This window comes from Drosophila eugracilis, unplaced genomic scaffold, assembly GCF_018153835.1.
Source record: "Drosophila eugracilis isolate 14026-0451.02 unplaced genomic scaffold, ASM1815383v1 contig_2171, whole genome shotgun sequence".
Classification (NCBI taxonomy): Eukaryota; Metazoa; Arthropoda; class Insecta; order Diptera; family Drosophilidae; genus Drosophila; species Drosophila eugracilis.
The window spans coordinates 671,725-699,112 of NW_024573057.1; the positions used below are offsets into that span (position 1 = coordinate 671,725).

Here is a 27,388-nt window from a genome sequence, read left to right on the forward strand (position 1 = left end):
AAGGTGAAGCCATCAAATTTGGAGGCCTATTTGATATTTTACAAATAATAGATAGTACTTCAGTCTTTTAAATTTAAACTTTTAATGTACAATAATGTACCTAATAATGTATTAGGCGATGAAATTGCAAAACAAAAAATGACAATTGAAAATAATTTTTTTTTAAATAGTAAAATTTATCTCATTTAATAACTTTCAGTTTATTGTAAAAATAAATAATTGTGTTATTCTGAGAGCGTATAAAAAATCGACTACTGCACACAGATTTCTTTATTGTCAAACTTGTTTCGTTCGGATACAATTTGGGGCATGATTGAGGTTCAAGTTCACAGATATAAGCATTATTTGAGGATAAATTTGTGCTTACGTTTTACTTCCATTAAAAGCACACTAAAATAGATGAGCAAATGGAATGTGTAATTAAATTTTTTGAATTCTTTAAACTGAACTCATCCCTACAACTTTCATCAATTAGATAACACTAGCAAGCCGTTCTTCTCTACACTCTTAATTGCATTTGAGTAGGATCCGTCGTTTGAAGAAATTGTTCTTTATATACATACATAGTAAATTATTGGATAGTAATGTAAACAAAAATTATAAAGTAAAAAACTTTTAAATACCCAAGATATACAAGTTCTACGCATTGGATCTTTTGGTCTAACACCCGCATAATTTTAGAATATTTTAATCCGGTTGGGGATAAATCGTAAGTTTTTTATATACAAATTTTACCCATAATGGAATGCTGATCAAAGTGCATCTACAACGATAAACATAACATACTGTCAATGCTCGAGTAAAACTATAGCTTGGAATAGATGCGCGGTAATTTTGGGGATAATAATTTATTTAATTTTGTTTAGTTACATTTACACCACAGTTCTATGCAGAATAAATAAAATAATACAAAAAGTTAAACCTAATATATTTTTGGTTCCAAATATCTAGGGAGTTGATCGGACGAATGTTTCAAAAAGATAGAACCTGTCCAATTTGTATTTTACAATACAGTTCTAGTATTATTTCTGAACCGGTTTTCTATTCCATTCCTATTTGTTTCTACTTGGAAAGTAATGCCAAAACTTTGCCATCTTCCGTTCCTCAAAAATAGAACATAATTGTCCAACACTGGTTCGAAGTCCGCCTAGGCGCAAGCGCAGCCAAGTTAAAGCTGCAAAAATTTCAACTTAGTTTTAACAACTATTTTTTGAAAACTCACGATGTCTAGCAATTTTAGTCTGCGGTCGAAGGTGTTGCTACAGCCTGTGGTGCTTTTCCAAATTATTGACGCCTACGAACGCCGACCAAAGGATGCCAATCAGGTACCTATATAATATAATTTTATTCTCCAGTAATTTATTGAAAGCGCCACATCAGGTAATGGGAACTTTGCTGGGCCGCAACTACGGCAAAGATGGGCACATTGAGATCACAAATTGCTTTACTGTGCTCCACAAGGAATATCCAGACATTCGCCGCATCGACCTGGATCTTTCATACGCTGCCGATGTCTTGGAGCTAAATATTCAGACCTATCCGCACGAGCGGGTGGTGGGATGGTTTTCCACTGGGAAATCGGTGTCCCGCTCCGCGACCCTGCTGCACGACTATTATTCCAGGGAATGCAGCGAGGGACAACCATTGCACTTGCTGGTGGATGCATCTCTAAAGAACCATCGACTTTTGACTCGATTGCACTGCGCCGTCGAGATCGGGGTACCTGGCGGCACCAAAGGCCTTATGTTCTCGATGTTGCCGCTGGAGATAGCCAGTGGAAACTCCGAAATGGTGGCACTGCGTTTGATGGAAAAGCAATCAGTTCAGCCGATTGCCAAGCAAATGGGGCGCATCCTGCCAGAGCTGGTTCAAGTTGTGGATGCCACTAGGGACATGCAACAGCGTCTAGACTTGGTGCTGCGCTACATCAACGATGTCTTAGCGAGGAAGAGAAAACCAGACAACGTGGTCGGTCGGTCCCTTCACGATGCCCTCACCGCGGTGCCGCTCGTAGATTCCGAGAACTTTTGCCTGATGTTCAATGCTAACTTGCGAGATATGCTCATGGCAATTACGCTCTCCATGATGATGAAGACCCAGCTGCAGATCAGTGAGAAGCTGTCCAGCATGCTTGATCAGTAATATCAGCGAGCAACAGGGCTTACTGTTGATTAATAAAGAACTACTTATACGGGGAACTCCCGGCTTCGTATGTAATGTAATTTTAACCCCTTTTAATATTCATTACATTGTTATAGAGAAAATTTATATGTATGTATATACGAATAAAGGGCAGTTTCTTTACGATCAAAAAATTGATTACGGCATCTGAACTTTGGATTCCAGAATATCACTCCTAGTAGAGATAATGAGCTCATGCCGAAAACAAATGATTTTCGTAGAGGCTTTCCCCGTCGCACCGTGTTCTTTGTGGCCGATTCCAAAAACCCTATGACCTGATGAAATTTTGACTGAAGTTTCGATATCATCTGATTGTTAGTGACCTTGATAAGGGATTTCCTGAGCAGCAAGTCATTTGGGGCACTCCTTGAGCCGTTGTGGCTTCATAAAGTTTGCGGTGAATACAACAACTGTGAGACTGGGAAACCCTCTGAGGATCGAAGATCATTATGGTCGTTGATAAGATCCGGCACACATCTATTTCGGTCTATTCGACTCTCGCCGATGAGGGCACGGCGGTGAAAGGAGGGGAGAGGGTGGTGAGGGTATCGGGGAACTGGACCACCCAAATAACAACGACACAATAACGCCTTATCGCGGTTCAGGGACAGTCGGCGGATGTCCACCGGGGTAATCAATTAGCAGGCACGAACTGAAAATTAGCAAACGTTGACGTTGCCCGTCGATAGTAGCCCTACCCCACCCGTGAACCCTCCCACCCCCTCTTCGGATGCTTCTTCTGTTGTCTCAATGCGCCCCCACCCCCCAGCCAAAACGACGCCATCGCCACCGCTCCTGACTTATCGCCCAGCCGAGGGCTATCTGTGCGCCCCGGTAGCCTTTCCTGATAGCCATCGCTGGCAACACTGAGCTGCGGAATGGATGCGGACCGCACCCTCAGATGCCCAGCGACCGGCGATCTGAGCAGACGCTATAAGTATTAAGCCTGCTGTTAAACCGATTTCATACAAATACTAAGATGAAAACCTAAGACTCAGATAAAAGCCAATGGAAATTAATAGATCAGGACATGATAATTTGAAGTGATAGTGAATTCCGTGACCGTAATTTGAAAAGGAAACTGACACCGGTTAGTGATCGTTGGCGAGATTTCGGCATCAAAGTATTATGTTTTCGCTGCTACTCCACCACCCGCTCGTCTGCCGCTGCTGTCTGTTGGAGCAGCCGCCCCTCTATCATAGCCTCCATGACGCCTCCAGCCACCTAGCCGTGGAGCTGAAGGCCCTGGCTCCCACCTTGCTCCTGGATCCCGGCGATAATCTAACCGACGTGATCTGCGATCTCTGCCTGCGCCGCCTGCACGACGCCCGCGACTTCCAGCGGCGGTGCGAACAGTCTGAGCAGGTGCTCCGCTCTCGGCACGAACAGTGGAAGCACACGGTGGCTGTGGGCGACGCCTTAGCCCTCGACGATGTGCTCGAGTGCCTGGAGCGTGAGGTGGGCAGCTTGAATGGCCCAGCGTTTGTACCCCAACAATCCAGCAAGCCGGTAGCCTATGTGGCCCCACTGATGGAGGCTGTTGACTTCGGTAAGTTACGAGTATCTTCCATTAAGCAATATCCTTGAGATCATTGGCTTAGACTGTATAACAAAGTTTAGTTAGAGAATATTATTATTTTGTGATAATATCATTAATTGTTATCAATATTATACATACAGAGTTCAATTTAAATAAAAGTTGGGTCGAGATCAACGATTATTATAATACGTAATCATTAGTCTGCCTGAAAAAATTCGCACATAAGTTAGATTTTTTGGCCCCTTTCTTACAACTTCTAAAATATATTCAAATTATTTTGGATGTTATTAAACAAAGCCAGTATGAATTATTATATCCCTCACTCGTAGAGTAAAAGGGAATGTTATATTCTTTGAAAAGTATGTAACAGGTAGAGGGAAGCGTTTCCGACCCTATAAAGTATATATATTCTTGATCAGGATCAATAGCGAAGTCGATTGAGCCATGTCCGACTGTCCGTATGAACTATAAAAGATAGGAAGTTGAGATTAAGCATGAAGATTCTTGAGGTCCATTCGCAGCACACGTTTATTTTCGCATCCTGCCACGCAGGACCTATAGCTAGAAAGTTGAAATTCAGTATGTATAATCTTGGGATGCCAGCGCATCTTATGGTGGTACCATTATCCGTCCACACCCACTTTTACGCCCACAAAGTTCAAAAGACAGTTTTCGCATATTCTACAAAAGCTGATATCTCGGTAACTATAAGTGATAGAAAGTTCGGATTAAGCATGTAGGTTTTTATGATGCTCCCATTGCGATTTGTTTTTTTCCGATGAAGCCACGCCCACTCTAACGCCCACAAAACCCTAAAAACCAAAAATGCGAAACTCTGGGGAACTATTAGAGATAGAAAGTTGTACCTAAGAATATGTATTTTTTAGAGATGCCACTCTAACGCCCATAAATCGCGGAAAACTGTGGCGTTTTTAATATTATTACGAATGCCTTCGTTTAACCTTATATAACTTATTTTTGTGAATCTCTATCGATTTATCAAAGAACTTTTAAATCGGAACATGATTTTGCTATTTATGAAGAAATTTAGGTTATAAATATGGGCAGTGACGTCACTATCAGTTACTCAACATGCTTTCTCCGACAATATGTGGCGCTTGGGGAATTTCCACTAGCAAAATGAATATTTGAAAATTGTGTAAAACAGTAACGGGTATCTTATAGGAGCGGGCTCGACTATAGCGTTTCCTCTTGTTTTTCCAAAATTGGTTATACCAAGAGCAGAGAATACTAATACTAAGATACAAATATTACTAATAAATTAATTTTTTACTTTGACCACAGAAACCTTGGACTTTCAGGAGAGCTCGCCAAGTGAATATGATACTACCACGTACTGGGAATCGTCAGTGGATTCTGGCAGCCTCAACACTCCGCGCCATCAGCCGGAGACTCCCGAGTCCTTTGGAGACGAACCTTCTACACCTCCGGAGAATCCCGAGGAATATGCCGCGAAGACCACAGGGAAGACCAAAAAGCGGAGAAGCAAGACACGCCCGGAAAATCAGAAACCAAAGGCGGACCGTGATGCCCCAAGATCGTTGCACCCATGCCCCGAGTGCGAGAAAAAGTTCACCCGCAACTTCCAGCTAAAGCTGCACATGATCGCAGTGCACGGAAAAGGCGAAATGCGGTACCAGTGCGAGGAGTGCGGCAAAAGCTTCGCCTCGCGGCACAGCCTTCGCTACCACGTCAAGTCGGTACATTCCACGGAGCGTCCTTTCGCATGCCAGCACTGCGATCGGCGCTTCATCCTCCGCACCCAGCTTCTGTCCCACCTGCGCACCCACACCGGGGAGTCTAAGCCGCGCATCTTCGAGTGCCAGCGCTGCTCAAAAAACTGGCCCACCAAGTCTGATCTGCGAACCCACATGCGCTCGCACAACCCCAACATGGAGCGGCCCTTCAAGTGCGACCGCTGCTCGAAGGCCTTTTTCACCCGGGGTCACCTCAACTCCCACCTGCTGGTACACACCGGCGAAAAGCCGTTCGCGTGCGATTACTGCGACAAGTGCTACCAGAGCGTGGGCAATCTGAACAACCACATGGTGCGCCAGCATGCAGAGATCATAGAGGCCCAGCTGGAGACGGGAGCCATAGAGAGTTGAGGGCAAAACGTGCTACCGCATCCTATGGAGAGGCTGCATCAAGTATTATGGGCGTTGGAAAGGCAAAAGATTCAATATGTCAGAAAGTATGAACAAATCTATTTAATATTACACGTTAATTAAATAATGTTATAAATATGTCATTCTTCTAATAAAAAAACAATTTACTATTTCTTATACATTATTATTTAAAATACGGTAGATATATACATTATCAGGATCAGTAGTCTATATGATATAAACCCGAAAGGCATGATTTGGTCAAACATTAAAAATGTTATTGTTGTATCTATTTCATCAGTTTTCTTCCTTGCTTATGGACCAGATAATAGACAACTATTTAAATAACTTTGATTATAAAATATTTACATTTAAAGAATTTAAAGTCGATTTCACTTATAAGATTAAATGAGATGAGAAATTTACACATTTTAGATTATTGTTTACGATTTTTATGTAAATTTCGAAAAAGCTTCTTTCACCTCGAGAATCGCGCAAAATTGGCAAACATTTCTAAAGCCCAGGCGTCTTATCACCCGTTTCAATGTCGCAAGAAAACGTTTGATTGCCAAACGCAGCTGCGAGGTGAAAGTGGCAAGACACCCAACTAATAAAAATTTCAAAACCAAAGGTGAAAAAAATAAAATGAAACAAATCATTTGAAATAGAAATCGTGCAGAAATGTGGAATCAAAATAAAAACAAAAAAACGCCGTAGTCGAGTACCTCGACCATAAGATACCCTTTACTGTTTTAAGCAATTTTAAAATCTTCATTTTGCTAGTGGAAATGGACAAGTGCCACCTTTTGTCAAAAAAAAACATGTTGAGTAACTGACTCACTGTCCATGTGAGGCCTTAAAACCTAAATTTCGTCATAAATAGCAAATTTATGTGCCGATTTAAAAATCTTTGGTAAATCGATAGACACTCAACCGAAGACACTCATTATAATATTATGGACGCCACAGTTTTCCGCGGTTTGTGGGCGTTAGAGTGGGCGTGGCTGGATGAAAACTCGCGTCGAGCTGCAGTAGCATCTCTAAAATACGTATTCCTAAGCCTAATTTTCTAGCTCTTATAGTTCCCGAGATTTTTGCATTTTTGGTTTCCTGCTTTTTTGGGCGTTAGAGTGGGCGTGGCTAGATGAAAAAACAAACAATTTGCATTGGGGGCATCATAAAAACTGCATGGCTAATTCCACATTTCTAAAACCGTCTTTCAAGCTTGGTATTATGATACAACCATAAGATTTGCTGGCATCTCCAGATTATGCATACTTAATTCCAACATCTAGCTATAATAGTTCCTAAGATTTCAGCGAATTTAGTTTTCGTGATTTGTGGCGTGACAGGATGCTGATGCTAAGCTTGCGCTGCGTAGGGACCTCAAGAATCTAAGAATCTCCCTGCTTAATCTCAACTCTGTATCTCTTAGAGTTTCTGAGATCTCAGCGTTCATACGGACAGACGAACGGAAGGTCGGACAGACGAACAAGGCTCAATCGATTTCGCTATTTATACTGATCAAAAATATATAATATATACTTTATATGGTCGGAAACGCTTCCTTCTAGCTCTTACATACTTTTCAACGAATCTAATATACCCTTTTACTCTACGAGTAACGGGTATAATAAAGCTTAACACAAGCGATGAACAACATATGTACATATGTTTGTATATACGTAAAGCAATTTAAAAGCATTACTTTTGCACTTTTCTTACCTTAACAATGATACGCACCTAAAAAGTTTAATCATAATTTAATTTATACATATATATATTTAATTAAGGACCGATGTCCACGTTTTAAATTCATTTCATGGTCTTATGAAACCCAATTCAGGGCTTATCACTAAAAGTCTAGTTCTATTTGCACGCGTGTTTTAATATGTGTGTCTACTACCTATTGAGTACAACAATAAAATGTGTACACAAATCGTAAATTAGCAAGAGGAAGCGGTGACAGAGAGGCCAGCAAAGGGTCGATCCACAGCAAGATTGTAAGAAAAAGCGCAAGTAAAATTTTCCAATATATTATAGCTGAGCCCAGTCGTGAACTTAGTGACGAATAGCACCGAGTTGAATGCAGAATTGGAAATCCTTGAAAACTAAATTAATATTGAAATAAAATATTTAAATTCAGGGGTTTGGAGAAACAATCCGTGATAGTAATTCCCAAAGCTTTTTACGAAAACTGCCGCTGCCTATAAAAACAACTCGAGTACCGCAGCTATTAGTTACCAATGAATCTGATTAGTTAGAAATTATTATTTTTCAGTAGTTATTGGTAACCGATATAAGACTCTTCCAAAGCAATAACGTTTCACTTCAAATAAAACTCTTAACTACTATTTCTAAGTGTATTTATATACATATGAGTAATAAACTCGTAACACCACCATCTATAGGGAAAGCAATAGTTCCTATGCCTGAGCAAACATCAAGATAATACTAGCTAAAAGTATTATCAGCGCCAGTCATTTGAGCCAATTCCGAATGAGCATCATAGTTCATGTCTTCCAGCGGTGGCGCTCTACCGAACGACCGTTAAACGAAAATCACCATTACCACTTAAACCTTACTTGAACACAAAATTTGTTTCAATTACAAAGCCACCACAACAATTATGCACTTGAGCTGCTGAAAGCGAGAGAGCAGTTAAAGTGTTAATCTAATTAACTTTGATTTGAGGAAGTGGCGTCTGACCTAGGTCGGCGATGAATCAGACTTGGTGCGGTCTGATAACCAGCTCAGGTTACTCACTTTGAGTATTTGCACATCCGGAACGTCATCGGTGTGGAGCGGGGAGTCTGTGCTTCGGACGCTGACCCAACCAAGGCTTTTGACTTAGGGCTTCATTGAGGTTCTTTTCACCTACGTGCTTTGTAGCTCCTGTAGATTCAGGGTGGGGTACACTGCCAAGATTTATTGTACTACGACTTCCTCAGCACTTTGTTATCGCCTTTCGTTGGGCTCAGGCGATCAATGAACGGTTCGCTTATTGTTTGCCAGATCTTTGTACTTCAAATCATTGCTTTGCAATCCAATAATATGTTGGGGTCGATGAATGACTGACACGACTTCCAAGCACAATAATTCAAGTGATACATGAAAATGTTTTACTATAAGATACCCTTTAGTATGATAATGTTAATAGAAAATTTAAACGCAAAATGTACTCGTAATCGTAATGTACTCTGGTGATATAAACATACGTGCAAATTAAAATAGAGATTTTGGGCGCTAGATGGGCTTTACTAACTATTGAAATAAATTCCCAATTATAACTTTTTTGGTCTTGATTTCGAAGTCTTAGAGTTCATACGGATATATGTATATCTGTATGCCCATGGTTATTTATGTGCAATTTAGGATAATTTCCACAACAAGACTCTAGACTGGTTACAATTTTCCATCCTTCCCATAACCGTTTCATTTTTGAGGGCTGCCTCAGTGTAGCTTAGAATTAGAATTTACCTTTTTAATAAAGATATATAGGCAGAATTATATATTACAAAATTGTAAAAATAATTTTAACTCATTATTTAAAGGTTACCTTTTTATACCCGTTACTCGTAGAGTAAAAGGGTATAATAGATTCGTTGAAAAGTATGTAACAAATAGAAGGAAGCGTTTCCGACCACACCTACCCATACGCCCACCAAGATAAAAAGTCGGTTTTCGCATTTTCTAGAAAAGCTGATATCTCGGTAACTATAAGTGATAAAAAGTTCGAAATATGCATGTAGGTTTTTATGATGCTGATCAAGCCACGCCCACTCTAACGCCCACAAGCCCCGAAAAACCAAAAATGCGAAAATCTCGCGAACTATAAGAGCTAGAAAGTTGTGCTTAAGAATTCCTATTTAAAAGCTGCCACTGCAACTTGCCCCTAGTTTTCATCTGTCCACGCCCACCCTCAGGCCCACAAACCGCGGAAAACTGTGGCGTTTATAGTGTTATAGTGAATGTTTTCGTTTGACCTTGTATAACATATTTTTGTCAATATCTATCGATTTTCAAAAGATTTTTCAAATCGCAACATTATTACTTAACATGCTTTCTCCGACAATAGGTGGCGCTTGGGGAATTTCCACTAGCAAAATGAATATTTTAAAATTGTGTAAAACTTTAGCGGGTATCTTACAGTCGCGGGACTCGACTATAGCGTTTCCTCTTGTTAAAAAGTAGTTTCCACAAGCAAATGCCGAAGTAAGCAAGCATTTGAAATCAAATTTCAATGCAGTTTATTTACATAAAACCAACAACAATATGTATATATGTACAAATGCATATGTATAGGTACATAACATTCATTCCCTCGAAGATTTTTCGAAGAGCAGGCGTCCCAGTTGCAACTGCTGCTGAGCATATGAGTTAAGGGCTGGGGTATCCTGACCCAACGAACCACTAATAGCTCCTTCTGGTGTGACGGATTGGCGGACCAGCTCCCGCAGACTGGCGGAGATCTTCGCAGTACGAAATCGATCATCTTGACGGCGTTGGCGGCACTCAACGAAGCGCTGGGACTGATGACTTTTGCGCTCGATGTCCTCGCGGAGCTGATCCCTGCGCACTCGCTCCTCCTGCTGACGCTCCCGCCAGTGCTCCTCATGATGCACCTGCTCAAGTAAGTTGTCGTGCTGCATCCGCTTCAAGTAAGCCTCCAGCAGCTGCCCACGCAACTCGTCTGCCCGACGCAATCGTTGCGTGAGCCGCATGCAGATGTCACGTTTGCGCAAAGTCTCGTCCAGGTGCTGCTCCTCCTGCTGCACCGTGACTGCCTCACTGCGACGTAGCTCCTCGCACCGCCGCTGGCAGAGATTAAGGTCCCGTTCTAACCGCCTGGCTTCCAGCCGCTTCTTGGTCGCAGCGTCCTTGGCGTCGAGTGCCCCACGTAATCTCTTCAGTTCCGTCAGATCACGCTCAGCCAAAGCCTGCAGCCTCGCTTTGGTCACCAGATAGTCCTGGAACTGCTTGTCATGAACTGCCTGCTTGTAAGCCTCCAGCTGTTCCACCCGGAGAAGCTGCCGTTCCAGACGTTCATTCTCCCAGAGCTTACGAGCTAGCCAGGCCGTCTCCTTGTCTGCTGCCTGTTGGCTCCGTTTTCCAGCCATGCGGTTGAGAATCTTCTGGTCGTGTCTAGGCACCTGCTGGAAAGCGGCTCGCACCGTGGGCGCAAGGCACAAGTTGGCCATGGAGGCACATAAAGAGCTCTTTCTCCCCCGCGGGAGGCTTGGCGCTAAAGCCATATTGTCCTGCGACTTTGACTTGGCCCGTCCAACGATGGAAAAAGCGGGTGCGTCGTTCTGGGGACCTAGAAATTGCTGTATATATGGTGAAGATTATTTTAATTGTAAGCAGCAAAAGATTATTATTCTCAGATTCATTTTAAATTAGGGATTAATTACAGATTAGAATCTTACTCCTTCATAATAGCCCTGGACAGAAAATGGAATAGCACACTATACATCAAAACAGAGAAAGTGTGGTTTTAACTTAGCTGTTAAAGCTAATACCAAATTCCCAACCAAAGACTATAGAATTAGCACCCTTACTTGGAGCATTTTGCAATCCCTCTGGGCACCGCGACGTCGACGATCTTGAGGAACGGGTTCAACTTTCTGTTGCGGCTGCCTCTCCCGGGACTCACTTCTGCGGCTTCCAGCGCTTTTCGACCGTCGACTCCTACCGGAATCGGTATTTCTTTTTTGGGAGTCCGATGATCCCCGCCTGCTGTGAGAAGACTTTCCCTCCGTTGGCGACCTGGAAACACTTCTGTGGCCCTGGCTGCTGGCACTTCTCTTGCCCTTAGCACTTTCGCGGCGCTGTAACTTCTCTAGGGCCTGAATGTCCTTGTCCAGCTGCAGCAGCTCCTTGAGGCTCTCCTGTGGCTGGGTTCCTCGCCCGCTAGCAGAGCCGCTGCTGTGGGAGCTGTAGCAGTCGCAGTGGCAGATCTCACAGCAGCTGTCCACCAGCTCCAGCTCCTCGAGCAATTGCAAGTGTTCTGCCTCCGATTGTCCTTTCACTTTGCTCCTGGCCCGCGACTCGCTGCGTCCGCGGCGCTTCCGTTTGGGTGTCATAATGCTAGCGGAACTAATCTCCCATCAAGATTAGTGGATCTAATTTAACGGGGTCAAGCTCTAAACTGGCACAGTAAATGGATCGCTCCGCATTTCTTACCTGGCGTAATCAACCCAAATTCCTGTGCCTTCGCTGCAGCGACATTTCCGATTGGCTTGTTTATTTTCACATTGATTGTGCATATGCTAGTTGTCCTTGGCAACGCCACAACCTAAAGCAACCCCAAATGAAGAGAAACTCCTTGGCTGTTATAGAGGTATGTATTTGGCCTTTGGCACAGAATGCTGAAATTATCGGCATCAATTAGCTTATGCGAAAAGTGAAAGGTCTCGGAAAAACCAAATCCAAGGACACAAAAGTGTTAAAAACAGAAAGGATTCAATGAACACAGCTGAACGTAAATGTAGCCAAGTAATGGCAAGTTCTCTCATGATATAGTCTTCCTAGAAAAACCAGCCTGGAGATGATCGGAATACCATGATTGTTTTCATGCAATCATTAATTACTAATTTTTTAAATTTTGTGTATATTAATTTTATATAGTTTCACGAAGAATTATATACCTATTTATATTTATATAATATTTATGCAATAATTAACACTTCAGTAGTAATAAAATAAATTCACCGACCAAATAAATTTTGTCGATAGGGAAGAAATACAACATTATCTGAAAATCATGACCGGGACAGTTTTCATTAATTTTATACACAACAACTTGAACAATTCTAGCTAACAATTTACAGGGGTACGCACACAAATGGCATGAAAGCCGCTCTTAATACTGCAATATAACAATTCATAATGACCAAAGTGTTGGTTATAATGTGGACTTTAAAAGGTATAAGTACATATATATTCATATATGTATGCCTGTATATAGTAAGTAATATTGCTGTTCACTTTGAGGTTAGTAAAGGTTGAATCTGCTATAAATAAACCAAAAGGCAAACGAATGCGGATTCTACTCGAAAACCAATGGTATCGAAGTAAAAGGTAGCACCGGACACGATGGCTCCAGCTGTAACGATGTGGCGAAGCAATCAGCGGAGGAGTGGAAATCGCCCAGGATCTCCATCACCTTTCCCAAAGCAAACCTATAAATACAACATAATAAATCGGATTTGAAGTGCTAATTAAAGTCTGTATAAACTTACCAAATCTTGGGACAGCTCGGATCCAGCTTAGCCGCGTCTTTCAGCATCTTCTCGGCCAACCTAGGCTCGCCCAGTATCAAATGCGACTCCCCCAGAGCGCGCAACGCTTCCGTATGATTTGGGTTGGCAGCCACAGCGTTAAGGAAACATTGCTTGGCATCAAACCATTGCTCCAGATAAACATGCACCTGCCCGCGCTGAAATGAAAGATAGTATAAGCGGGATTCGTATTGGAAAAGATTTTAAATTGTATGCCACGCATTGAGAGACAATCGAGTCACTTTCAAAATTATTAAAATTATTACCTTCCACAATTGAATAACTTACCATAAACATGATCTGATGCGAAAGCGGATATATCTGGGAAGCTTCGTGTATGCAGTTGAGTGCCTCATTAGGCTGATCGATGCGCAGATACACATCGGCCAGTAGAAGCCAGATCTGAAACGGATATGATATGAAAAATTAATATAGAAATAATTAAAGGAATTTCAATCCAATGTACCCACCTCAATTTGAAGCATCCAAGGTCGTCGTGGTCCAGGTCGCTGGGTAAATGAGCTGAGAGAGCTAGCCGCCTCACTTAGAGCTTGTTCCACGCGGGAGACTGCAGCCAACGAAGCCGCGTATACAGAATCTTCAAAAAGCGAGAGATACAATGATATTCGACGAAGTTGATTAAGAAAAACCAAACCAAATATTTCTTTAGCTTGTTAAGATATTTTTAGAAAATAAATGGTTATCCAAACAATGGGTATAACATGAAAATAGAAATTGTGGTGCATCCTTAGTACTATTCGAAAACGTAACAATTTTTCTTAGTTTGTGGTAAGAATTTAGCTGAATCCCTTAAAAAGGAAAGTGTATTAGATTACCTGAACACAGGTTAGCTAAGTGGCATGCCAAATATACAATATTAAAGGAACTATACTACAAAAGAAAACACAAAAAGACAACCAGTTCTTCTAAAAGCGAACTACAAAACCAGAAAAATAGAATGAAAGCGAGTCCCGGAAATAACCAAATTCGATATAAATGCAAAATCGATGCTTGATTAATACGAAATCTTCCTTAGCAAACTTACAATTAGTTATGCGAGTTTGATTTATTTGTTAGGTTCAATACACACATTCCGCAGAATTTGGGATGTAGATATACATACACGAGTATATATACACAGAACATTTACATTATTAGAGAGACAGATATGGATAAGTTGTTTGAGGCATTCCCAGTACTTACTTGAATCCTTATCGGACATCTGCGAGGAATGTGCCAAGTGAACCCCACTCTTGGTGTCCGAATGTTTCTCCTCCTCTCCCGCCAGCTGGGCCTCGTAGACGTCCCTCCACACGGCCAACATATGCTGCACAGTGCCCAATGCTGTCTCCGCGTCCTCCAGGTGCAGCTGAAGGTGTGCCTTAACATGAAGTAGCTGAAGGTTGTCAGGAAACTCGTGTAGAGCATCCTCCACCACACCTAGAGCCTCTCGAGGACGCCGCGAAGCCGTCAGCAGCAGTGCGAACAGGTGCAGACAGGGAGCATGCTCCATACGCAGCGCCAGCGCAAAACGGATATGAGTTAAAGCCTCCGATAGCTGTCCCAAAAGCGCGTACTGCAACGACAAGTAGTACTCTGCCAGGTGGTCGTTCCCGTCCAACTGCACAGCCCTCTCGAGAGCCTCCAAAGCCAGCTTATGGCAGGCATCTCGCTCGCTCTTTAGATTTGCCTGAATAGCGAGTTGCTGGTGGCCGATTCCAACGAAAAGTTGACTACGCGATGGACGCAGCCCTAAAAATGGAACAAGATAAATTGAAATAAGCAAGTTTTGTTGTAACCAGATTTTATTAGCTTTGATCTGATTCAAGGCTAAGATTAACTCACCCTTCACTTCCCGTTTGAGCGCCTGCTGAGCATAGTCTAGACCCTGCTTCACAGTCTCCAGACTCTCGTAGCAAAGTCGCGACGCCAGCAGGCAGGGCAGTGGATCGCTAGGCGTGAGCTTCATTGACTCTTGCAGGACTCTCAAAGCGTGGGAGTGCTTTTCGGCTGCAATCAGACTCAGACCGTACTGTCGCCACACATGTTGTTCACCAAAGCTAAACTTTAGCGCCTTTTCGAAAGACTCGTTCAGCAGCTGGACGAGACCCCAACGTACAGTAGCCAAAGTCAGGAGATCATAAACGGCCGTTACGTTACCCATAGCATGTTGACGAGCCTGCCTAAACTCAGGACTTTGTGACAGTACAGTATCCCTCACTGCCAGAGCTTCGGCGATGAGCAGCAGCAGTATAACCTCTTCTTGCTGGTTTCGAGGGTTAAACTGCTGACGGGCTGTGTATTTTCGAGGCTTCCACAGCTTTTTGGAGGATCCTCCGCGCAAGGTCCCACCGCCCGACTTTCCAGTGAAGGGAGGTGCATAAATTGTACCGGATACTCCTCGTAGAAGCACCTCGGCTAACTGACGGGCAAGCGTTAGTCGCAGCGATTGAGTTGCCCGCGTCTCGATAGCATTCAGCATGATACGGTATCGCTCTACCGCCTCTTGAAGTTTTTCTGTCTTAATAAGCACTATGGGGGCTCGTTGTAGCGCCGTCTCTAGAATGGCGCCCATCTTGCGGTTAATTTCTAAACTGGTTGGCCCACTCGCCGGTATGGTGCTGCTGATTGCAAAGCTACTGCTCGACGGCTGCACACTCGACGTGTTTACGTTCAGCGTGGAACCAACATTCGAATTGTTGGAAGAATTGCTGCTCCCACTCACGATGTCGTATTCCTGGAGGTAGAGCAAACCTAGATCGGTTGCGCGCTCAAAACAGCTGATCTAAGGGGTAGAGCCAATGGGTTATTTTTGTTTTAAAGAGAAATCGTTCTGTCGCATACCATCTCAGCGTCCTTCTCCGCCTTCTTGAATTTTGATGATGGCTTTGATGTCTGTTGCTCCAGGCATAGTCCCTTTATTGCATACGACTCAGCCAGGATCTTCAGGCTGCGACTATTAATTAGAAATAAATAGATTCATATATATCAAATCTATCCCATTTTTAAGCCATATAGTAAGACTTCTCTCCAACTTACAGGGTTAGCTCCTTTTCGGCCAGCGTGTTAAGCTCAGCCTTGACAAAGTTATCCAGGCTTTGCTCATACTCCCCGCAAGCGAAGCACAACTTAGCCAACAGCAGGTAGGCGTCCAGGGCAATCCCAGCCTTTTGGCCACTCTCGCCAAGAGCCAAGTGGAGGAAGCGTCTGGCCTCCGTCAAGCCGGACTTGGCGCGTCCAAAGTTGGAGTCAGCTGCAGGGAGGGCGTTGTCTTCTAAATAGTTCTCCAAGCGAGCTTCGCCAACCAGAAAATTGGCCAGGCACTCTGTTTCGAGAGAGAATAAGAGTCATTAACGTTGAACCATCATTGAAACCAGCTTACTCACCGTTGTGCGGCGACCCGGTCTTAAGTTCGTCCGTCAACTCGATGACGCGCTGCCACTTGCCCTCGCTGCGGCAGCTCTCGATCAGAGCCTCCACTTTGGTGGTGTTACGCATATTCCTGTTGGCCATAAGGCAGCTGCTTGGGTAAGGTCGCCGGGAGTATATAAGTCGTGCTTCCTTTATGAATTGTGGTCGAGTGCTCACTGCCTACTTAGCTGAGTTCACCATTATTCTCCTTCAACGCTAATCAAATTATTTTACAAACATTGGAGTTTTATATGTTTTCTTCGATCTTCTTCTTCCGCACATATGACAGTGACTGCTATCGACAGACAATCGATAGTACTGTGCTGTTATTGGATTTGAATTTCTGTGTTGATACAAACATTTTCAATGAATTTAATTTTTTTTTATGTCATGCCAGTGACATTTTTTGAAATCTAATATGAACTATACAAAACCTGACCGAAAATATCTCAATACATGAGTATTTCGATAAAAAAAAATTATTTTTTAAATCGATAGTTCTTAGTAAAATTTCTTAAGTTTTGTTGAATACTAACAATTGAATTCATTTTTTTCGGAAATTTGTAAGTCCAAGATAAACAGCCATCATAATCTGAAAGTTTAGCGTTTTCTACAATCAAACATTAAACCTTAACATTTCTGTTAAAAAATCAATGCATTTTATCTTTTCTGTTAAAAAGTACTAACGCGTCAAGATAGAAGAAACATTTATGCGGCGTTTCGCGATAATATTGAAATCGTGCTTAATAACAAAAAATATAAATAATGAAGAGTGATTAGTGCATTGGGAATAAAGCCGGGTTCGCTATATAAAACCTAAACCGGTAAGTTATTTCGGAATTAGCACGTGAACTTTTTATATGAATTTAACTAAAAGCACAGCACGTGTGTGCCTTTGTGTTTGTTTGTGTGAGAGTCGCTCAGCTGTTTTTAAGGTTTCTATTGTTTTTTTTCGTTTCTTTGCGGGCAGTAACAATGAGTCGAAAAGGGATGGAAATATGCAAGGTATAAATTAATAAAAGTAAAAGTGATTTATGTGTATGTTTTCTTTTATATTTTTAAGTGCATTTCAATTTCTTTATTTTCCGTAATTTTATTACACTTTCGTTGTTGATTTTACGCGTCATTTAAGCAATCAAATGTTTTAGCCTTGCTCAACGCCGTTCGCCCTTCCCGCACATCCAGTCATCGATAACCTTTATTGCGTGCTCGTCAGGTGTCAAAGTTAATTTTCAGGCTTCTCCATATTTCTTCTACATATATCTCGTTGGCCTTTATTTGCTGCTTGTTAAAACTCTTCGAAATGGGCACACCATTTACGATTTATGGCATGTACCAACAATAAAATAACAAATTATTACGTAAAGCAAACATTTAAATTCACATTTAAAACAAGCGCAAAAAGCGCCAAAGATGCCCGGATTAAATCCTTATCCTTCTAATTCCTTTTTGTGCCACTCATTTATGTACATGCATACATATATGCATATGTAAGAACATACATACATACAATATATGTATACATATATTTGCCAGGATTGTGTGTACGAAAAACCCCTTGCATTTTATGAAAATGGGGCAGCGAAGGAATTCTTTTAAACGCACCAGTGACGCGCCAAATTAAAAGCCAAGGCGAATCAAAACAAAACCCCTGAGGACAGCCACTAGTCTGAAGGGGGTGTGTGGAAGGCAGTGGGCGTAATTGCGCTTGCAGGTCGACGTCGCGGTTCTGCCTGCTTATGACGTAATGACAATAATTACAAGGCAAGAATTGGTGGCAAATAAGTGGGAAATGGGTAATGGAAGTTGGAGCAGCATCGCACAATGGGGTCGCTCTAAAACCTATCCTAATCACTATTCTATTCTTTCTTTTTATACATATATAATATATTTCGGAATATTTAAGTGGTCCTGAAAGGCGACATTTTCAGTGTTATTACTTTGTCAATGAAGTGCAATTATATCGTTTCACTAATAGCCCTATACTAACTTTTTAATCCCTCGGTGAACAGGCAGGCGCACTGTTTTGTTTAGTTGTTGTGCATGGCCAGCAGGTGGCTGCTAGTTTGTTATGTAGGGGTGGTGGGTTGCACAGTGAGGGAATGAGCAGAAGATACGGTAAATAGTGGCGAGAAACGCAACCGCGTCAAATGCACACATAGTCATAGCGATTGACCAAGAGCAAAGTCTTACAAAAACGCAAAGCAGCAGCTGAAAAAGAGTGTTGCAGAGGAAGGGAAAGAAAGAGTTGGTGTTGTGTTGACGGCTATGCATGGAAAAAAACGAAATTTTAATAAGATCTGAAAATGAAATAATTGGTATGTAATGGTACTTAAACCTGGTGCCTTCTAAGCACCTCAACGCCAAAAAAAACTTTTTTTTGTACACCTGCGCTTGTCAAAGCTAACGTGCAAGAATAAGTCAATGTTAAAATTTGACACAGCTACTAAACTAGCATAAATATAAAAAAAAAAAATTAAACGGAGTAATGTTAAGAATGCCGCATATTATTAAAATAATAATAAATAAAAGTTTTTACTAATTTAAAAAGCATAACAACTCTTCATAAAAAAAACTAAAAAATAAGGCAATTCTGATGCACAAGTTAATTTCGTGCAAGCACTTTTACGGTAAATAACTCTAAACTACGACTTTTTTTTTCTTAGTACTAGTATAAATATATTAACAAAAGCATATTTATAAATTTTCGAGTCTGGGGGAACTCAAAACTTACGGTTTTACGTCGTCGGAAATTTGGTTTTTATTGACGGAATCTTTGGCACAAAGTACAGAAACTTTATGAATAAAGGATAGATTTCGATTCTACCAAGATAATGGCCCCAAGCGCACTGCTGGCAATGTAAAGCTTTGATTGATCTGGAACTGCCCCCATGTGGTAAAAACACCAGTACAGTCTCCTGACTTAAAAGTGTTAAAATTCATATTTGTGGGAAATTTTAGTCATGTCTAATCGGAAAGGGCAAATTAGGCCTTATTAGGGCCTTATTAGAAGAATGGCGTAAAATTTCCGTTGAAACCACAAAAAATTGGTCGAATCCTTTACAAATCGTTTAAAAGTCGTCAAGAAAAAAAATGGAGGTAATAAAAAGTTCTTCTGTTTTTTTAATTATTAAAACTTTTGTTATTACTTGAATAATTTGCGACATTCTTAACATCGGTATCGGTTTAAAACTTTTTTTTTATTCTTGCACAAAATAAGCTTGGAGCTAAAAAAAATTAAAAATAAAATTCATATCACTTGAAAATTTACACAGTTGGAGTGGCCTCTTTCCCTCTCTTTTTCTCTCAGAAACCATTTGGCAACGAAACAAAATTCCAGAGACCACGTTTAACGCAGCACGCTTTGTTGTTGCTTGACGCTTGCAAGTTTTTGCTGTTTATTGCCTCTGCTGAATTTAAACATTCAATATGCGCCCACTTCTTATGTCTCCCTCTCTTTGTTCAGTTTCATTTCCCAAGACCTCCCAGGAAGCGTTTCCGACCCTATAAAGTTACATAACTATATGAATACTTATTATTATAGACTACTAATTTGATATGCAATTTTAGTGAAAAGAAATTTAGTGGTTTATTGTGTTTCGACCACATTTGTTTTTTAACTTTCTACCTTCCTCTGCTTTCGTCAGTGTCTTGACTATAGACAAGTGCGAGCATAAACAGTCAAAAAATTCTGTCAGCATCTTCCTCATCGTCACGCCCACTTGTCACCCCCTTTTTCCTATGGCCTAACGCAGTTATCAATAAAGTTCGATTCTGTCGCTCCATCAGTGTGTGTGTGTGTGTTTTTATTTATACCCTGTTTTTAAAGTCTGTAAATACATAATCCTCTAAGTCAGGTGATTCGGTCTTGTCTAGTCACATTCGTTTGTAGTGAGTCAGTTGGGAATATTCAGATACGCTGTTTTTTAATCGGGAAACTCGGTGATGTTCTGAGAACATTATTAATAAAAAATACGCAACTATGATACATAGACCTTGCTGTAATTGTGCTAAGAGTACCGGGTATCTGGCAGTCGAAAGATTAGTTTCTAACTAACTATGATTCTTTGTGTGGCATGTTCGTGTGCGAATAGCACACATTCTGTAGCCATAAATCAAGTTAAACTAAACAACGAAAAAAAAAGAGCGAGACGAAATAAATTAATGTTTTTCCACGTTACTTATTCGCTTTCTGCCAATATCTCTGATATCCCGACTAACTCCCTTATCATGAAAAAATTGCTGGCTCACCGTAAAGAAAATTGTGCAAAAGTAAACGGAAAATAGGAGGTTACATTTTTTTTATTATTTCAGTAATAAATTTCATGTTCAAAAGTTTGTAACCTTTTAATGTTAATATTAGCTTAAATTATTAAGTTTTAATGCAGGCAAAACGTATTCCCTATTTCTCTTCATAACTTCGTCAATCATATGAACGTCATATGACATTTTATATCAAAATGGCTATGTTTTATTTTATAAAAGCTATAAATAAAACGAAATTTGATAAAAATAAAAATAAAAAACAGTGAGTTTGGCTGTTTTTCCAGTAGGAAAGTAATCATTTGTAGATCTTTTTAATTTTATATAAAAATGTATAAAATTTTAATAACACCCGATTAATATAAAAACGGCCCGATTTCAGTTTCGGGTTATCTACTAAATCATTCGAACTTTAATCAAGGACAATGTGTTAAAACGTGATAAGAAGCTTGTTCCGATATACTGATACAAATTTAAAAATGCGACTATCTCAGTTAGCTTTAAGTTTTCAATTCATTTCAAATGACATCAACATTCCCCGGCAGAACTTACGAAGACGCGCCGTGGCAACAAAAGCTGTGCGCGGAATGAGTCAAAAAGAATGGGCGCCATGAGCGCATAAGTTGAGAAAAACAAAGTAAAGCAACTGAGAAAAACCTGAATGAAAAGCTGTTTTCCCCTGAGGGGCGAGGTGTGTGTGGAGGTACCAGTAAGAGCCAGGGGTGCCAGCTACATTAAAATCATTCACCTCTCATCGAAATATACGAATGTAAAATCATTTTTAAAAAATCATTAGTTTTACGAATCAAAAATATATAAAAAAAAAATTGATAATAAAAGACCAGAAAAACAAATCAATAATCAAAACTGTAATTGTGTAAAAGCAGAGATCGTAATGACTATCTTTTCTATTCTAACACAGGTTCAGTGCCGAATCAACAGATTCGGTTACTGATTCCATTTGTGTTATTACGCTTTTTCCTGTCTTGGATGTGATGCCTGCCGGAACACAAAATATCTTAACAAATCTTGATCATACATTATGTCAATTCGTTTTTATGGTTTCTGGTTAATAATTATAGTCAACTATTGGATCGCCGAAAAATGAAAGACAATTTAAAATATTTTAGAAATATAATTGGAATAAGCTTGCATATATATTTACTCGACATCTTAAAAAATCCATGACGGTATTTATAATATTAAAGAGATTTCAATTTAACTTTTGCCTTAGTCATAAGGGGTGTCAGTATTATAAAATTCCTTGTTTATTTAGTTGGCCAACGAAATTGTATATTTTAACAACAACAAATACCCATAAAATACTATCAATATTATTTTCGAAAAATTCATCAGATGTTTTGTAGCATTAGTACCATTATTAAAGGCGTAGATGCAGAGGCAGAGATGCTTCTGAAAAATAATTAGGGTAAGGAGACAAAGTATTAGAATACAATTAAGTGCACAGTTTAACGAACTATCAGTATGCTAACTGCAATCGAATTGCTAATTTTTTGCGTATTCCACATTTTTAATCCACGCTAGTGCATCTGTCACCGCGCTCGGCCGACTCTCATTAGTGGAGCTTCGTTTTGTTGCCGTTTCTTGGAATAATACTCCCTCGAATACCCACAATGAACTGACCCTGATGGGCAGCACCGAAAGATAGCGACTAATCAAAAGGCTCAAATGAGTATGAAATTAATTACATACTGTGGGGCGTAAGACACCTAGAGTCACATAGGTGCTAACAAACCTAGAAAAAACTTGTCCCTGTTTAAATGTATTTATTTATTTATGAACGCATAATTGTAAAGTGATATTGGGTATGTATGTAGCTTTGAGCTTGTTTTTGCAATAAAAAAAATGACCTTATCCAAGGCATTTTTACAAAATACAAAATATTTACCCTGCTTTTATGTAATGTATTCATATTTCTGAAGGGAAAAAAGTTGTCCACCTAATTTTGTTAAGGATAAATGAGAAATACATCTTTTAAATTTCCCTAAATAGAAAAAACTGCGCAACAAAGCTGATTTTTATGCAGTCCTTTTCGAACATAACTGCCCGTTACTTAAAAATAATATATGTATGTATATAAAGATGTGTGATTGCAAGCGTGTTGCTGTATAAATATATTTTTGTGTGTTGATTCTGAAAATAACCAACCCATGTCGCATATGGCTTTATGAGAGCGCTGTGTGAAGAAGGTATCTCGCAGTCGTATCACGCGATTACATAGCTCTACCATTTTTATACCCGTTACTCGTAGAGTAAAATAGTGTATTAGATTCGTTAAAAAGTATGTAACAGGTAGAAGAAAGCGTTTCCGACCTTATAAAGTGTATATATCAGTATCAATAGCAAAGTGGATTAAGCCATGTCCGCCTGTCCGTATAAACGCTGAGATCTCAGGAACGAAACAGAGTTTAGATTTAGCAGGCAGATTCTTGAGATCCATATGCAGCGCAGTTTATTCAGTTCATTTCAACCCACTATAACGCCCACAAATCATGAAAAACTAAATTCGCTGAAATCTCAAGAACTATTATAGCTAGAAAGTATTTAGTATGTATAATATTGAGATGCTAGAGCATCTTATGGTGCTATCATTGTCCGGCCACACCAACTCTTACGCTCACCAATTATATTATGTTTCGCGACTGTTTCGAGAAATTGTTAGTGTAATATCGCCGGGAGCGCTCAAAGCTTATGGGCGAACATGTCCCTATGCTCCGAGCATTTACAAAAACAATTGAGGACTAGGCCCTGAGCCCCCCTGAGCACTATACTATAGTGAATTTCTTCGTTTGACCTTGTGTTACACTTTTTGGTTACTATCTATCGAACTACCGAAAATTGTTCAAATCGGAACATTATTTCGCTACTTATGAAGAAATATAGGTAATAAGACCTCACATGAACAGTGACGTCACCACAGGTTAGTAAAAATGCTTTTCTGACAATGGGTGGCGCTTTGTGAATTTCCACCAACAAAATTAATATTTTAAAATTGTATAAAACAGTAACGGGTATCTTATAGTCGCAGCACTCGACTATAGCTTTTCTTATTTACTCTCTAAACGCTAAATGGCTGGTCAACGAACCTGTTGCCATTTGCTAACAAACAAACACAAGTTGTTAGTTTTTATTATCTTAAAAAAAATCTCAACAACAACGATAGGTGTTGGAGCTACTGCAATACCAGAAAGAGACAGAGTGATGGAGAGCGGTGCAGGTATCCAGGAAATATGAGGAAAAATTATAGCAGAGAGAGGGAGAGAGTTTAGAGATGAAATCGGATACAGCATTCGGTCCCATTAATAAATATTTGGTTATATTTTTTAATCTAGAATGGATTGATATATTGTTGGTTCATAGTAATTTAAATTACAATGGATGTGGTATCTACTAACACTACAAAAGTAGTTTAGTTTTATATTGCTAATATACATACAAACATATCTCAGAATGGCCCTCATGGACAAAATCGACGAATAAATGTTCGATAGCTTTGAGAACGATAAATTGCGTTTTGTTTGTTGGGGTAAATGGCCACGCTACCAGGGTACAGGGGTCGTGGTACTTGTCGCTGTTTTCGTGACCGCTGCTGTAGATACATACATACATATGTCACATCAGACATTCGCCTATGAGTCCCCACCCCCTTTACTCTACGGCTGGCAATGAGCGCAGACCGCTCGACGTTGTGCGCTTATCACATTTGCCGCTATTTATAGTTTCGCTTGCAATTTTTTCGCTCTGGCTCCTCTTTTCACTTGTGCTGCGGTTATATTGTCGATATTGTTCTCGATTATGTTGCCCTTGTTACATTATGGTCGACAAAGATATACACTGCACAAAATTTAGATTCGTTTTAGTCTTGGGTGAACAGCGTGGGAGGTCAACAATGAAAGACAGAAGAAATAAAAGTAGAAGAAGACCATTGAATTAGTAAAAGTACATTTAAACAACGTCTAAAATTTTCCGTATAAATAACATTTGATTGTTTGTATGCATTTTTTCATATACTATATATGTATGAGTAGCTTTCTTTATAAAAATTAAATAATGTTCTTAATCAAGGTTTGTTCAATAAAACCGTGAAGAAGATTGCTTGTATTCAATCAAAAACACTTCATATAGAGCTAAGAAAGTCATCATCAGTATTCAATATTCGTGTAGGTGATTGTATAAGTGTTTAAACCAACAAAATGCACACCTAAAATCGTTTTTAATAACATAAATCTGGGCGTTTGATAAGAATATTTCGGAATAACGCCAATATGTTGGCTTTTTTGGCTAAGTTCTTAGTTTAAAACAGTTTATAATTATTATTATTTTATGTACATACATACAATGAACATATTTTTTAAAAACCTATCAAACAATTTTCTTATTTAGTACCAATGAATGTAAATAAATGGAAACCAATTGGTTGCGGTACTAAATTTAATTTCCATTTATACTTTCTGACCCTGATTACGAGCAAGTACATCCTTCACAGGGTCAGGAACTTTTCATTTCAACTTGTTAGTCGATCCCTAATTGGGTTAGTATGTGCCTTATTTATGAGAGCTTGCCGTAAAGTTGATAGAATAAGAAAGCTAATCAGAAAGATTTCCGACATCAGCACTCCACCTCTCAGACCGATAGAAAACCGAAATAATCCCATTAACTGTCACACGGCAGAAAACAATTACAAGTAAATTTCTTGGATCTTGAAACGTGAAAAGCCATTATCTTATGCATGGACATTCGAGATTTACCGCGTTGGCCACCATTTATTATAAATTTTTCATGTGTTGCACACACTACTAAGGCAACAGCAACAAAAACAAAAAAAGACAAGATGACAAGCGGCACTAGTGCTGCACTGCCGCTTTTAGCACACAAATCTCAATTTAAAACAATCAAACGCAATGAAAAACATAAACCCAAAGAAAAAAGCAAAATACATACATACATAAATATGTACCTCTTCAGGCTACAACATTGTTAGATTATGTGGCGACATTTTTATACCCTTCACTAGATATTAAAAAAAATGTTATATTTTACATATTCTCATCATAAATGTATAAAACTAGAATATTTAAAATTTTATTTATTTGAAGTATTTTATTTAATGCTGTCCATCTATTATGAGGAGATGGGTTAGGGAATCAAAAATATTAAAATTACCCTATTTATTACCTTTATTTATATAATTTCACCTCGTAAGTACTTTAAAGTGTTTTAAAAGAAAATTGGAGTATTACATTTTAATAAATACAACCAAGTAAAGTACATAATTATTGAATTGGTAAGTAATACTTAATTTTTCTTGGTTAAGGTGGTGAATTCGATCTTACCCTTCAAACACGGCACAAAAACGAAAAACTGTAAACAAACGAAATGTGCTCCGAGAGAAATTCACAGGCGATGGCGCAATACACAACATACACACAAACAAGCAATTCTCTCACTGTTCGTTTAATACATTCGGCGCAGAGAGCGGGAGAGACAGTCGGATAGTCAGAGAGCGAGTGAGACAGACGGGCGAGCTCGACTGGTAAATGAGTCAACCCGTCGCTCCGTCATCGTGCCGCACGGTGGGTCCGACTTTAAAAATTTCAATTGATTGGATAGCAATATAACAATACGTTAATATTGCTGTTTATGAATTTTTGTTATATTTATTGTTAATTTTTTTGTCTCATTAATGTTAATGTTTAAATCCTTTACGTAAACATCAGTTATAATGTTCTTCACTCACTATTGAAAAAACGACCCACTGTACGCCGTTCCGTCGATGTTCCAATCGTTCCCTGGCTACCACTGCGCAACGCCTTGGCAGTGAAACATTTCATTCGCTGAAAAAACGAGAATGCATTCGGACATTATGGGAGCGGGTACTTTCCAGCGAAGTAGAATATATATCGCGGTGAAGCGGCAGCTGCCCTCAGTGGAAAAGTGAGAAACACCGACGGCAAAACAATAGAGCACGGCAGATTAGTGGTGCGTAACCGAGTGACTAAACCCGGACACAGAGTCAATATAAATTTAACATAAAATTTCATTGCGGCATGTTAAACGCGTTCAAAATTAGTAAGTATTGCTGGAGAAAACGAGATTTTTCCTCCCCTTTTCGTCCCAGTGCAAGTGTCAAAATTGCAGTCTAGTGTTGATATATATATATTCATATATACATGTGTGCAAGTGCCTTTGTGTCTGTGCGCGAGTTTAAATAGCACACAACAACAATAATTAAAGATATTCAGCAACCCACCTCTTATTTTGATTCGCTTTTGCAACGAAAAAAGAGAAACAACAACAACAACAACAACGATGTCGGCGACATTTGCACGCAGTGAGCGAACAGTGTGACAGATTGTTTGAAAGCGTTTAAAATTTTGTGTGTGTCTAAAGGTTCTCACATTCCGTAAAATAACGAACCACTGTGCTAGAAAAAAAAAACTAAGTGGAAATGAAACGAGCGGCAAATGAACGGGGCAGACAGCAACAGAAGCAACCAAAATAAAAGGAAATCCTATAAATAACAGCAAGAAATATTTATCAATAGCGGATGGAGGCGCGGG

At 39.9% G+C, this 27,388-nt stretch overlaps 5 protein-coding genes across 10 annotated transcripts in view; 3 read left to right on the top strand and 2 right to left on the bottom strand.

Annotated features, from left to right (window-relative positions):
• Window positions 1-1,037: 1,037 nt before the first annotated feature.
• Window positions 1,038-2,302, top strand: LOC108111613 (eukaryotic translation initiation factor 3 subunit F-2). Its single transcript, XM_017221141.2, has 2 exons — window positions 1,038-1,325; window positions 1,381-2,302. Exons 1-2 carry the CDS (start codon window positions 1,224-1,226, stop codon window positions 2,140-2,142), a joined length of 864 nt encoding a protein of 287 aa, XP_017076630.1. The 5' UTR covers window positions 1,038-1,223; the 3' UTR covers window positions 2,143-2,302.
• Window positions 2,303-3,054: 752 nt separating this feature from the next.
• Window positions 3,055-6,020, top strand: LOC108111626 (zinc finger protein 84). Its single transcript, XM_017221160.2, has 2 exons — window positions 3,055-3,730; window positions 5,027-6,020. The coding sequence occupies exons 1-2, from the start codon at window positions 3,310-3,312 to the stop codon at window positions 5,848-5,850; spliced, it is 1,245 nt and encodes a 414-aa protein (XP_017076649.1). The 5' UTR covers window positions 3,055-3,309; the 3' UTR covers window positions 5,851-6,020.
• A 4,071-nt stretch (window positions 6,021-10,091) lies between these two features.
• LOC108111619 (trichohyalin) lies at window positions 10,092-12,114 on the bottom strand. Of its 2 annotated transcripts, XM_017221151.2 has the most exons (3): window positions 12,037-12,114; window positions 11,412-11,975; window positions 10,092-11,180 (listed from the first exon to the last, which is right to left on the bottom strand). In XM_017221151.2, the coding sequence occupies exons 2-3, from the start codon at window positions 11,934-11,936 to the stop codon at window positions 10,167-10,169; spliced, it is 1,539 nt and encodes a 512-aa protein (XP_017076640.2). In that variant the 5' UTR covers window positions 11,937-11,975; window positions 12,037-12,114; the 3' UTR covers window positions 10,092-10,166. The 2 variants fall into 2 exon arrangements, with proteins under 2 accessions (XP_017076640.2, XP_017076639.2); XM_017221150.2 differs by having other exon boundaries at window positions 11,412-12,094.
• A 64-nt stretch (window positions 12,115-12,178) lies between these two features.
• Window positions 12,179-16,843, bottom strand: LOC108111618 (tetratricopeptide repeat protein 7B). 2 transcript variants are annotated; one of them, XM_017221149.2, is made up of 9 exons: window positions 16,520-16,843; window positions 16,173-16,458; window positions 15,978-16,089; window positions 14,979-15,918; window positions 14,337-14,885; window positions 13,604-13,701; window positions 13,422-13,535; window positions 13,095-13,291; window positions 12,179-13,034 (listed from the first exon to the last, which is right to left on the bottom strand). In XM_017221149.2, the coding sequence occupies exons 1-9, from the start codon at window positions 16,644-16,646 to the stop codon at window positions 12,902-12,904; spliced, it is 2,556 nt and encodes an 851-aa protein (XP_017076638.1). In that variant the 5' UTR covers window positions 16,647-16,843; the 3' UTR covers window positions 12,179-12,901. The 2 variants fall into 2 exon arrangements, with proteins under 2 accessions (XP_017076638.1, XP_017076637.1); XM_017221148.2 differs by having other exon boundaries at window positions 13,604-13,731.
• Window positions 16,844-17,239: 396 nt separating this feature from the next.
• The window catches only part of LOC108111617 (7SK snRNA methylphosphate capping enzyme bin3), a 39,086-nt gene continuing 28,937 nt past the window's right edge, over window positions 17,240-27,388 (top strand). For 3 of the 4 annotated variants that reach the window (XM_017221144.2, XM_017221147.2, XM_041818495.1), the window contains exon 1: window positions 26,663-26,897. The gene's annotated coding sequence lies outside the window, so the exon portion shown is untranslated. Of the gene's footprint in view, window positions 17,369-26,662; window positions 26,898-27,388 lie in introns of those variants that run through there. The other variant, XM_017221146.2, reaches the window with a different exon arrangement.

Excerpts from the sequence above, each read along its gene's own strand:
- LOC108111619 (XM_017221151.2), bottom strand. The coding sequence starts at position 11,936 with ATGACACCCAAACGGAAGCGCCGCGGACGCAGCGAGTCGCGGGCCAGG. Across the intron at positions 11,181-11,411 it reads GGGATTGCAAAATGCTCCAA|CAATTTCTAGGTCCCCAGAA; the intron begins GTAAGGGTGCTA and ends CCATATATACAG.
- LOC108111613 (XM_017221141.2), top strand. The coding sequence starts at position 1,224 with ATGTCTAGCAATTTTAGTCTGCGGTCGAAGGTGTTGCTACAGCCTGTG. Across the intron at positions 1,326-1,380 it reads GACCAAAGGATGCCAATCAG|GTAATGGGAACTTTGCTGGG; the intron begins GTACCTATATAA and ends GCGCCACATCAG.
- LOC108111618 (XM_017221148.2), bottom strand. The coding sequence starts at position 16,646 with ATGGCCAACAGGAATATGCGTAACACCACCAAAGTGGAGGCTCTGATC. Across the intron at positions 14,886-14,978 it reads GCTCAAACGGGAAGTGAAGG|GGCTGCGTCCATCGCGTAGT; the intron begins GTGAGTTAATCT and ends TTCCATTTTTAG. Across the intron at positions 13,292-13,421 it reads CGCATCAGATCATGTTTATG|CGCGGGCAGGTGCATGTTTA; the intron begins GTAAGTTATTCA and ends CTTTCATTTCAG.
- LOC108111626 (XM_017221160.2), top strand. The coding sequence starts at position 3,310 with ATGTTTTCGCTGCTACTCCACCACCCGCTCGTCTGCCGCTGCTGTCTG. Across the intron at positions 3,731-5,026 it reads GATGGAGGCTGTTGACTTCG|AAACCTTGGACTTTCAGGAG; the intron begins GTAAGTTACGAG and ends CTTTGACCACAG.